The sequence below is a fragment of the Silurus meridionalis genome, chromosome 13, assembly GCF_014805685.1.
Source record: "Silurus meridionalis isolate SWU-2019-XX chromosome 13, ASM1480568v1, whole genome shotgun sequence".
Lineage (NCBI taxonomy): Eukaryota > Metazoa > Chordata > Actinopteri > Siluriformes > Siluridae > Silurus > Silurus meridionalis.
In genome coordinates, this window is record NC_060896.1 from 21,954,833 (window position 1) to 21,967,744 (window position 12,912).

A 12,912-nucleotide genomic window follows, 5' to 3' on the forward strand; every position below is an offset into this window, starting at 1 on the left:
AACCTATCATTATTTGAAATGGCATTTAGAAGTTTTCCATTATCACAATGACTTTATTCATACAACTGATTCGTTTTAATTCAATAGGTCACTGCACCTTTTCTGCATGTGGGTGGAGTCTCATTCATGGCTCTCCTGTCTTGGCCAATAGCCTTACACTTCTTTCGAATGAATAAGAGAGGTAAGTGTGACTAATCTCAGTATTTGTAATTTATAAACATGTTAATTTTACAGTTTTTTTGTGTCTTTAGGAATTTTTCTTATGGTTGTTACTTGTACTATACAAGATGTTTTTTAAAATGTTGCTAGTTGGCTTTGTTAGTCTGGAGCTAGAGATAAGTTTTTTTATAGACTTTTCCACACATCTGGAGCCCCTCTCTTATCACCATCAAGTCTGATCATTCTTGTTACTTTTTATTTCTATACCAGAGATCCCGTTAAACTATATTTCAAGCAAGAAGGTAAATTAGAAGCAGGAAAAATGTGCAAGTGTGAGGTCTTAACAAGGGCTAAATTGGTATGGTTGGACAACTGGGTCACGGTTTGTGGGTGTTCTTATTATGCATTTATCAATGTCTACCAAGAAAGGACAACCAGTGAACCATTGACAGGGTATTTGGTGCCAAAAGCAGATTGATACACATTGGAAGTGAAGGCTAGTCCATCGACCGAAAAAATTACTCTAGCACTGTATCATTGTAACGGTGGGTTTGTGTAGCTGTAGACTTGTCAGAGTGCCCACCTGTACACTGCCAAAAGTACCTACAATGGGCATATAAGCATCAGAACTTGAATGTGGAAGACAGTGGCCTGGTTTCATGAATCACATTTTCTTTTACCCCATGTGGATAGGCTTGTGTGTGCATTGCATACCTGGAAAAGAAATGGCCCTAGAATGCACTATGGGAAGATGGTAAGCTTTGCCTTTGCCTTTGCCTCTGCCCAGTATGATGCAATGTTGTGCTGGAAAACCACGTGTATTGGCATTTATGTACATTTTACTTTGAGAGATACCACCTACCTCCTCACGGTACACCCCCTCATGGCAACATTATTCACAAATAGCAGTGACCTCTTTCAGCAGGATATTGCTCCCCGCAACACTGCAAAGATTATTCATGAACAGCTTGGTGACCATGAAAAAGTCTTCAAGGTGACATGGCCTCCAAATTCCACAGCTCTGAATCTGATCAAGCAGCTGTGAGATGTGTTGGACAAACAAGTCAAATGAATAGAGGCTCAACCAGTGAAATTCCAGGACCTAAAGAATGTGCTGGTGCAAAGGTCAAGGGTCTTGTGGCCTCCATGCCTTTATAAATCAGAGCTGTTTCAGGGGCACAAGTTAAACCTACACAATATTAGGCAGGAGGTTTTAATGTAATGGCTGATCAGTGCAGATGCTGTAATGCCTTTTTTGAGTAAATTAATAATAAGTCCATATCAACTCTCTTCTCTGTTGTTATATGAACTTTATTAATATTGTATATCACCATACAATATTTAAGGAATCCAATGAATGGTAGTGAGTCAGTTGTTCTGTGCCAGCCTGTGCTATGTTTATTTGACGCAGCTTTACACTGGTGTGCTATGACGCATTCGGCGTCCTTCACAGGCAGAACTTTGCTATTGTGGCGTTCGCAATTTTCCCTCTCCTCGTTTGTATTCCTCTCACTCTTTCCCTCATCCCTCTGTCTCTGGTTGTCATGGGCACTGCGAGGCTATGACATGTGAGTCACGTCTGGGATTCTCATTGGGGCCTTGATGAGGTGATGATGAACGAGGGAGACAGAAAAAAAGCAGGAATGACGAGCGTGAGGGTCACGGCTCTGCTCGCACTCTTTCGCACCGGCCGTGTCAGACGCTCGTCCACAGACACACCGGCTCTATTGTTCATACAACACAGACATCTTTCTCTCCCTCCCTCTCGGCCACTCCCTTACTCATTCTCTCTGTAATTCTCTATCCTGACACGCAGACATTCTCACCAATCCCCCTAGAGATCAAGTCAACCTTAATTTGAAAGATGCATTGAATTCTTTTTTACTTGTAGAAAGATATGTCCAATTTATTATGATATATACAGCCAAGGACATTGCAGTTATATCAGAGAGAAATACCCACTTTACTTCAGTCTCAAGCCTTTAGATATGATAGACAGTGTAACAGGTTTCGATGAACTTCACAGTCTTGACTGTTAGCAGCTTTATTGGCGACTCGGCTGCACTAATACAGCAGAGACGTAAACACGGGTGCCATCTTGTTTTTCCCTCTATTGTATAACGACCAGATTTGTGCGAGTTCTAAAGCTTATAAATGGATTATATTGCAGCATTAGGATTATACTGACTTGGGCAATGATCCACCTATTATATTTATGAGCAATTTTTCTCTGTGTGATTAAATACGATTTAAGTGGTGATCGCAGTGAGTTGTGCAGAAAGCTCGAGAACAGGTTTGTAGTGTACAATTAACGTGGGATGTGATTACTAAATGCCTGGTTTACTCCAATCATGCTGTTTGGATTGAAGCAGCTCATTACCTGTTGGATTCATTATTCGTCATAATGCTTTTAAACTACAGCAAGTAATTAAGATCATTGTTTTTAGCAGGGAGTGGTGCAGATCAACAGTTTTCTTTTATAAGGAATAACTTGTACTTGTGAATTATAGATAAAGGCTTTTCAAAAACAGGTCTAAAGTGGTAGAATTACCCGGATTGTTCCTCCAAACCTTTGTTTTCTTTTCATGACTTTTATTTCTTCTTAAGTCATGGCCGATTATAATTTAATGACACTATGAAGGCATTACTGCCGTGCAGTCGTGCGCTTCTACGAACCCATAGTAGACTTCGTACTACTTTGCATAATTGCAGTCCATTTAGTTTCTTCAGAACAGTAGCTGTAGGGGATGATGAATAATTTCCTCATTAACGTTTATTAAAACATTTATACAAATCTCAAATCAGAAGGTGTTGATTCATTTTTTAATAACAGCAGCTCTGACAGAAGGTCTGGGTGATTTTTGTGTAGATTAATGAGCTTTTTCTCATTCAAAAATAATCATCAAGACGAATATCTTTATTTAACATTTATGAAAGGAGTGACAGGACTTTGTAAAAGCCAGTAAGTGTTCTAACAAGGGAGTTTTTAAAGGGCTTCCTGTGTTTTCTGGAACATGACGACAAGTTACGTTATTTTTGTATAACAGCACACCAGATTACGTTTTATTCATTTGCCTTATATTAAAAAAAAAAGAGTATACAATCAATATACTTTTATACATTAATTTTGTAATTGTATAGGGTTTTTTTGCCGTGGGGGGGCAGTAGCATGCGACATGTTGGAACCCATTGGTGAAATTGTTTCCCTGAATGAAAAGCCAATACTGCCAATAAAACTTTGATGAACCCCCCCATATCTATGAGACAACAAATGGGAACGCTTTTTAGAATGATTTCACTATTCTAAATTTCAATGTGTCTACTTTTATTTTTTCCCAGTTACAAAAAAAACTAAATGTGATTTTGTAAATGACAGAAAACATACAAGATGCATTTTTTTTATGTCTGTTAGGATCACCATTAGTAGGTGTACAGTACTACAGTGAAGTACTACATGATTACAGATGTCCTGGGCAATATAATATCCACAGTGGCTGGGTACTCAACTAAAGTTTGTGAAATACACTTTAAAAGTTATTTCCTTACAAAGGCCCAGATGAGCAATTGATAGTGTGTTGTATAATGAGCTAGTGTGTTGTATAATGAGCTTCTGATTATTTACATAAAAGCACATGATAATCTGGCTAAGCAGAAACAGAGCAGATCTGCTATAGAAGGTGAGCTGGTTCATGCAGGTTTTAATACACTGATTTGCACTGCTGTAGCATTTATTTGATTTCATATACTTTTTTTTGTCTTCTGGGTCCACATCAGCCTGAATGGTGGCATTAAAAAAACGCCAATGATATCTAAAGTAATAATAGCAGTATTTAAAATTCAGTGCAAGCTAGCTGCCTCAAACAGCAAAAACAAGCAGTCAGTTACACATTATCACATCCTACTCTGCACTACAGTCCCTCTGAGCACAACTTATTTGAAAACCATCTCAGGGTACAAGAAGGACCCTGATCAAGGCTTCTTTTTTGTCCTGGAACCCATGTGTTGGAACAGTTTTTCAACAGGAAATTAAGGCACCAGATGTCCCTTGCAGTATGGGTCCCTTGGCAAAAAAAAACTATCCCATGGTTCTTTATTGTGGCTGCAGGTTTTCATTATAGCCAAAACAGAGGCACACAGGTAATTCATTAGAGATGAAATTATGACTCAGGTCTCTTTCTGGATTAAGGACTGTTATACTATTGCACTATTACAAAGATTTAAATGGTATTTGCCAGGTTTTTTTGAGGTAGCCCTGTGATTGAATTCTGCACATTTGAGAAGATAAATACGTTTAAAAGGGTTGGGTTTTTTAAAACAATGAATCCTTGTCACTTTTTTCACACAGTGAGGCAGGTGGCTATTCTGGGCTCATATCTGGCTGTGCTATTTGCCTTGTATCTGGTTCCTCTGGGCATGTATTCCCCCTGCATTAAAGAAGAGGGCACTCTGGGCCCCGCACCTATCCTCATCGGGCACAGAGGCGCTCCAATGGTAAAATCACCAATAAGTCCACAGGCTGTTGTATGATGTTTAATTGACTTCACTAAGAATATCTTTAGATTTTTAGATTATTTTGCAAAAAAAAAATAAATGAATCTGTTACTGTGTGTTTATACAGCTTGCACCGGAGAACACACAGATGTCCTTCCTGAAAGCTGTGGAGGCTGGAGGAGAGGGACTAGAGACTGATGTCACTATAAGGTAAACTGGATCTCTTTCCTACTTTCTCACGCTTTTGTTTCTCTCTCACTGTTATTGTGAGAACAGTCCCACTTTGTGCCAGTCACACTTTTTTGTGTCTTTCTGTCTCCTTTATCCACTATCACTGAAAACAGGGCTCAGTTGCTCACCTATTTGTCTTTCACCAAACCCCTTTCTTTATTTTTTTCTGTCTTTTCATGTCTATCTTCTGTTGGTCTGTTTATCTCTCACCCCAGGGAAACTACTAAATGGACACAGTATTAATATAATTTATTAATATGTTTTTGTCTGAGGAGACTATTATATAAATGCAATTTCCTTAAACTAGGATAATCTCCTGCTCCTTTCTGCTGGTTTTGTCTTTGCTTTCTTTTTTTTCTTTTTTTCTAATGTCTATATTCAGTAGGGACACTCTCTGCACCTGTTTTTTTTTCTTTTTTCCTGTGGTGTCACTATTAAATAAGAACATTCTCTCAATCCACCCCTTGTCTAGTGTTCATCTGAAGCTGAGGACCTGGCTCTCTGTCTTTTTTCTATATCTCTCATTTTTGCTATTTTTCGACATTAGGTCAATATGATCTGTCTGTCTTTTACAAACTGTCTTTTAGTTCTCTTTCTTGCTGCTGCTTTCTTTCTACTTTTTTCCACTCTCTCCATTATCCATCACTGTAATTATTTCAAACTGTGAGCAACAGCCCAACCTCTTGTTTTCATCACCTCATTACACCTGATTACATCTCCCTGTACTGCTAGGACACAACAGCCATGCTTACAATCCATTCTCTGATCCCTGACACGTCAAAGCCACCAGTCGAAGCCTTTAATGAGCCGCGCATTTATCAGATCTTTCCCCTGGACAAAAAGGTCATGCCATCCAGGTGGCTATAAAAAGTGATCAGATACAGGTAGCCTCCTGGTGCCACTCCAGGTCTTCCATGACAAGCAAATGCGCTCATTATCTCCTAGATAATCCCGTTGGCAGGCCTGCAGGAGCCCCTTGTAGTTCCCCTGTTTGCATGACTGGCAATTAGGTAGACATAGGGTTACTCAGCAAAGGGGTGCCCAATGTCATCTGCGCTGCATGTACATAAGCAAATGATGTTAACACAAACACTGTCATTGGGAAATCCATTGGGAAATGTATGCTTTCCAAATTGAGCCATATTTAGTTTCCTATCCTGTCCTACTATTAGTCTACGGTTTCTTGTATTAGCTTTTGAATTGTCTAGAAGAAATAAACACCTTGAAAAACATGTATTTAAACATGCTTATCTAACTCTAGAGATTACTGCAGAGTCTCTGTAAGATGGTCAGGAAGGCATGCTGGCAACAATTTTTAAAACTCAAATACTGGATTGTGGCCAGGTTTTTTTTTGTAGGGCCATTTGGGATAAAAAGTCTAAAAGAGTTTTAAATGTAACAATAAAATTTTAGGCTTAATAAGTCGCTGTTGTAGGTCTTAAATAATTTTAAACAGAGCATTTTCCGATGTAACGCTCCCTCTTATGCTTATTGAAATGCTCTTGGAGCAGTTCAGAAATATTTTGTTGGTTAGTTTTCTTGGTTGTATTTTTTCCAAATATAATTCACTGTATTACGAGTACAAATCAGACAACATGCAATCAGCTTTCTGTTATTGGCACGAATCTCTCTTGGATTGTACCAGAGACATTTTTCAGCTATTTCGAAGTGTAAGTTCAGCTATTTGTGTGTTTGATTTTAATGTCACGATTAGGGTCGTACATTTCATTTTTAATAGTTTTAAAAAGGTTTTAAAAAGTCCTAAATTTGACTTGGTGAAATCTGCAGAAACCCTGACACAAACTTTGTCATAATAAATCCAAGTATTTCCTTCTTTCTTGCAGCTATGACGGAGTTCCCTTCCTCATGCACGACAGCACATTGAGGCGAACAACTGATGTGCGCAAGGTGTTTCCCAATCGAACAAACACTCCAGCAGCCATGTTCACCTGGGCTGAGCTGGAGATGCTCAGAGCTGGAGCCTGGTTCCTACAGGTAAGAACGTGGAACTTAGGTGTTGATTCTTTCCTCTAGACAGTGATTGTAGTATCGATAACGAAGAAATTCTTTTAGCCAAACAATCAGCAGTCAGAAAACAATTCTTGCGGCTACAGTGGTACAGCTTTTTCATCTTTTAATGTCAAGTCAAGTCAAGTCAAGTCAAGTGGCTTTTATTGTCATTTTTACTATACACAGTGGTACACAGTAAAAACGAAACAACGTTCCTCCGGAACCCTGGTGCTACACTAAACAACAAAACAACATAAAGTGCATCGAGTGCAGCCTGGTGCAAACAGTGCAAACAAAAGAACAGTACAGACAGACAGAGTGCAGACAGACAACACAAGACAAGACAAAAGACAAAAACCAAGTATAGCGCCGACTAGTAAACCTACTGTATACTTACATATACAGTACTGTGTGAGGTGAATGTAAAAACTATACCCAGGAGAAAGTATAAACAGAACAGAGCAATGTAGTGCAAAAAAGACAGCAGCAAGGAGGTGCAAAGACAGCATGTAAACATTATACTGTAGTATAAAAGGTGCAAAACAGCATGTAAACATTGTACTGAATATAAGGTGCGAGTATAAATAATAATAAATATATAAATGGTGGTGGAGTGGATCGAGATGAGTGATGATTGTGTTTAGTCCAGGTTGTACAGTTCAGTAACAGTAACACACAGTGAGTGTGTGTGTGTGTGTGTGTGTGCGTGTGTAAGTGAGTGTGTGTGAGTTCTGTTCAGTTCTTTGTGTTGAGAAGCCTGATGGCTTGTGGAAAGAAACTGTTACACAGTCTTGTTGTGACGGCCCGAATGCTTCGGAACCGTTTCCCTGATGGTAGGAGGGTGAAGTATGTGTGTGATGGGTGTGTGTGATCGTCCACAATGCTGTGTGCTTTGCGGATGCAGCGTGTGGTGTAAATGTCCATGATAGAGGGGAGAGAGATTCCGATGATCTTCTCAGCTGTCCTCACTATCCTCTGTAGGGTCTTGCGATCCGAGACGGTGCAATTCCCAAACCAGGCAGTGATGCAGCTGCTCAGGATGCTCTCAATGGTCCCTCTGTAGAACATGGACAGGATGGGGGGAGGGAGGTGGGCTTTCCTCAGCCTTCTCAGGAAGTAGAGACGCTGCTGGGCTCAAATACATGTTCAAATACACTTATATTGTAACACTTTCCTTTCTAATATGGGCTGCAACAGTAAATATAAAAAATGCATATGCCCAATGCTTGTGTAATAGCTCTAAATGATTTCAGCTTCATGTTAGTTTATCTTGTATATTTTCTTATTACTTAAAAAGCATGTGGATTTAAACAAAAGTTCTGTGTACTTTATTTAAACCCAAATGTCTTCAATGTATAGCAAAAACAATTAATTGGCTTCGGCAATAACTTTGGTGGGGGTTATGCGATTTTAAAATAGACTCATTTTGTTGTCATTTTTATACAAATTGTAGTGATCTAGTCAAAAGTAACTGCAAAAGCCACTATTTGGCTATTATACTGAAACAATTTATAATGCAAATCGCATACTTGAATTAACTCAAATGAAATGTATGATGAAATTATATGAATTTCACAAAATTGAGTTTGAATGCTTTATGTAATTTTTTGCCCTCAACTATATACAAAAGGTTTCTTAAATACACTATTCCTCAGTATTGTATGAGGAAGTCTGGTGTGTCAGAGAAGTATGTGAGGGTGGTGCAGGACATGTATCAGGACAGTGTGGGAGCAGTGAAGTGTGCAGTAGGAACGACAGACTGGTTTAAGGTGGAGGTGGAATTAGATCTAAGGATCGACTCTGAGCCCTCTTCTGTTTGCAGTGGTGATGGACAGGTTGACAGACAGGGTCTCTGTGGACTATGATGTTTGCGGATGATATTGTTATTTGTGGTGAGAGTAGAGAGCAGGTTGAAAAGGGCCTGGAGAGGTGGAGGTACACGCTGGAGAGAAGGGGAGTGAAAGTCAGTAGGAGTAAGACAGAGTACATGTGTGTGAATGAGAGGGAGGGCAGTGGAGGTGGAGGAGTTCAGGTACATGGGGTCAACAGTGCAAAGTAATGGAGAGTGTGTTCGAGAAGTGAAGAAAAGAGTACAGGCAGGGTGGAGTGGGTGGAGAAGAGTGATAGCAAGAGTGATTTGTGATAGAAGAGTATCTGTAAGAGTGAAAGGGAAAGTTTATAGGACTGTGGTGAGACCTGCGATGTTGTATCGTTTAGATACAGTGGCATTGAGTAAAAGACAGGAGGTGGAGCTGGAGGTAGCAGAGCTGAAGATGTTGAGGTTTTCATTGGGAGTGATGAGGATGGACAAGATTATAAATGAGTTTATTAGAGGAACATTTAGGACATTTTGGAGAAAAGGTGAGGGAGGTGAGATTGAGATGGTTTGGACATGTGCAGAGGAGGGACATGGGGTATATTGGTAGGAGAATGCTAAGGATGGAGTCACCAGGAAGGAGGAAAAGAGGAATACTAAGGAGGAGGTTTATCGAAGTGGTGAGGGAAGACATGCAAGTAGTTGGTATAAAAGAGGCAGATGTAGAGGACAGGGGGTATAGAGATGGATGATCAGCTGTAGCGACCCCTAATGAGAGCAGCTGAAAGAAAAAGAAGATGGGCAATTTTCCCTTTACTTGCACTAGGAGAATCAAACCAGTATACAAAGCCAGCTCCATGAAGATACTGTAAGCTTTACATGGGTTAGCGTGGAAGATCTTGAGTGGTACACTACAAAATCTAGTGAAACATCTTCCCAGAAGAGTGGAGGTTATTATTACAGCAAAATGGCCTAAATGTGATATGGGATGTTCAAAAAGCACATAAGGAACATACGTTTCAATATACTATTAAACTTTTGTCTATATAGTGTAGATTTGTGTGCTGGAAGCTATTTTAGGCTTTTTGCATTTATATGAAATATGCTCTGGAGCGTAGCCAACTAATTATCGTCAAAATTGCTGTAAAGCCCTCAAGGGAAGTAAATAAAGATTAAAGAATTTTGCGAGGATTTAATCTCTGCCAGGTGGCATCATAAATTTACAATGCTGTCGAAAATACTGAGTGAGACACATCAGCCAGCATCTGATTTTCAGGAGGGATATTGAATGAATCCTGGTATGTAATTGTATGTAACAACTTCCACAACATTTTTCCTTATTACTGTTTTTTCAGAGGGATCCATTTGGCACAGCCTCATCTTTGGGCCCAGATGAACGTGCCCAGGTGGAGAACCAGACGGTGCCCACACTGAAAGAGTTTTTGGACTTAGCTGCACAACACCAAAGTTTGGTGATCTTCGACCTCCGTCAGCCGCCTCCAGGTCACCCATACCAGGACACATGGATCACTCGAACCCTGGAGGTCATTCAAAACGAATCCTCTATCAACTCTAGCCAGGTAGTCAAGTATTTCGGTTATATGGATTGAAAAGTGCATTTAACGCTTTGTCTACGCCTAAAATAAAGAAAAGAAGAGATCTAATAATACTCAATAATGGAAGCACACTGCACTAGATATTTACACTAAATATTCACTGTCAGTTATAGAGAGTGCTTGGTGTGTATTTGTAGCAAAAATGAATTCCTGTGTAATTTAAATGTTATATCCTCCTGGAGCAGATAGTGACCTCCAAGACCTTCCTTCTTAAAAAGTTAAATGTGTGCGCTGGTATTTGCTATTTGGCCTCTCTAAATTATTAAACCCCATCCTTATTTTTGTGTGTGTAGGTACTGTGGCTTCCAGCAAATGGGAGGTATTTGGTGCAGGAGCTGGACCCAGAGCTGCAACAGACTTCTGGGAGTCAGGCATCCATAGAGGAGCTGCAGGAGAACAACATCGTCCGCCTCAACCTGCACTATAGCTCTATGTCCCAGGAGCTGATCAGGTATAAACTAAAACTACAGATGTGTGCATCCACGCAAACATGCTTACTAGGCTTATTCTTTATAACACCTGCAGCATCGGTTGCTGCTGTCCCTGCTAGCTTTCATGTTTTATCGAATTACATGTGTTGAACCTCTCGATATTTTCACCAAGGACAGTTTGCAGTCTTCTTTGGAGTCTTTTTTTGTCATCCCTCTTGTGCAGCAGTAACACTAGGATTATGTCGCATCGTATCATAAGTTGACAATGTTGACATCAGAGCATTGAGTATGAGTAACTATTCATGGCATCAATAATAATGCATTCCCAGTCTTAAATAGGTTCATGCTTCTTATAAACCATTGTGTTTGTATTTCAAGATGTAGAGGTGAGAAGCTACATACAAATGTTGAATTGGAGTTGAAAGTGTGACAGACTCTATAATTAGGCAAAAACATTTATATGATGATAAAGAAATTGTGAATCTGAGCGAATGGTGTGATTTTGGCTTTTGTTGTATTACATGAGTGGTTCTGTGACATTTAAGAGCACTTTAACAAAACAAATTGAACTGCTGTTCACACAGTGTGGAAATGCCATTGGCATTATAGATCAGAGTGTTCCAATCTGGCTGAAATGTAATGCTTATAAGGGCACTACAGACATTTAAAATATCAATCTTCTTCATAAATACTGTTGGGTAATGTTTTTAACAAAACAAATTTTTGTTGAACAGAGTTTTTTCTATTTTTTATTTGTCTCTTGAACAATCTTCCATTCATACTGTGTCTGTACCACAGAAATCATAATGTATAAGAATTAGCACAGTAATATAAACCTGTGATTTTAAAATGTCAGAGCTGATGTGAAAGAAATTTACATGCATTCTGACCAATCAGAATCGAGTATTCAGCAGCACTGTGGGATAAAGTCACATAATAAGCTTAAATACTGATCACATTTGCAAACAATACAGTTTTCTTAGTAACCACAAATCATCAAACTGTGGTGAAATAAAAAATCGACTAGTGCTTTCCAGATTATGAGAAAAAAATTGTCTGCTATGTAGTAGATGCTGTAACTCAGACAACTGAGTGATGCATACGTCGATTCTCTCCCTAAGCATGTCAGTAATACACTATTTTGACAAAAGTACTGGGACACCTGAGGTTTACACGGGTTTGAGTGGAAGATCTTGAGTGAGCTTCTGTAGAGCTCTGAACTCAGACGTATTGAATGCGCACAAATCTCCAGAAGCACACTCCATAATCTAATGAAACATCTTCCCTGAAAAGAGGAGGTTATTATAAAAGCTAACGGACTCGTTGTGGAATGGGATGTCCAAGAAGCACATAGGAATCTTGTGGTCAGATGTCTACCAATGTTTGTCTGTATAGTGTATGTGGTTAGAGTATGGCTAAAAAACAACACTTGTTTTGAGGCTTAGGAGCAGAATAATTAACCCATCACTTAACCTGCACTTAATATGATGTCTTTTCTATTTGTGTCTCTTCTCAGTAAATATGCCTCTGTGAACATCAGCACTAACCTGTATGTGATCAGTCAGCCGTGGCTGTACTCTCTGGCTTGGTGTGCTGGAGTTCATTCAGTCACGACCAACGCACCGCAACTCCTCAAGATCCTCAACAAGCCCATCTTCCTCATGGTAAGGGGAAGCGCATGTAAAAATATACTTTGGACAATTATACACAATGTTTCTTCTACAGCAAATGTAGTTTATTAGCAAAGACAATGTGACTGATTATCTCTTTAGTTATGCACTGGAAATATGAGGCTACATGAGTTTACATAAACAAATAAGAGAAGCTAGTTATAGAAGCTGTTTTGAGGACGTTTGATTACAACACAAAAGCTAAAATGTGTCCGTTATTCTGATGATATAAAAAATATATTCATTTATCGTTTATTATTCATTATCAAATATATTAATTTTATTCAAACTTGCAATTTTTTCTAAAATAACCTGAAATGAACAAAAGTAATTCCTGTTTATCATTGTTTATTTCATATCTATTAAAAAAATATTCAACAGAGAATTTAATTTTGTTTTAACAAAATATTTGAAACAATAAAACAAATGACAAATATTAACCAAATATTTTGTTGCGGCACTGTCTCCAAAACTCTCAACTCAACTTT

At 39.0% G+C, this 12,912-nt stretch overlaps 1 protein-coding gene across 3 annotated transcripts in view; it reads left to right on the forward strand.

The window, feature by feature from the left end:
• gdpd4a (glycerophosphodiester phosphodiesterase domain containing 4a) overlaps nucleotides 1-12,912 on the forward strand; it is a 34,566-nt gene that overhangs the window by 18,323 nt on the left and 3,331 nt on the right. For all 3 annotated transcript variants that reach the window (XM_046864706.1, XM_046864705.1, XM_046864707.1), the window contains exons 7-13: nucleotides 88-181; nucleotides 4,505-4,650; nucleotides 4,778-4,860; nucleotides 6,726-6,876; nucleotides 10,063-10,287; nucleotides 10,617-10,774; nucleotides 12,271-12,418. In XM_046864706.1, the coding sequence (XP_046720662.1) occupies nucleotides 88-181; nucleotides 4,505-4,650; nucleotides 4,778-4,860; nucleotides 6,726-6,876; nucleotides 10,063-10,287; nucleotides 10,617-10,774; nucleotides 12,271-12,418 (1,005 nt within the window). The remainder of the gene's footprint in view (nucleotides 1-87; nucleotides 182-4,504; nucleotides 4,651-4,777; nucleotides 4,861-6,725; nucleotides 6,877-10,062; nucleotides 10,288-10,616; nucleotides 10,775-12,270; nucleotides 12,419-12,912) is intronic.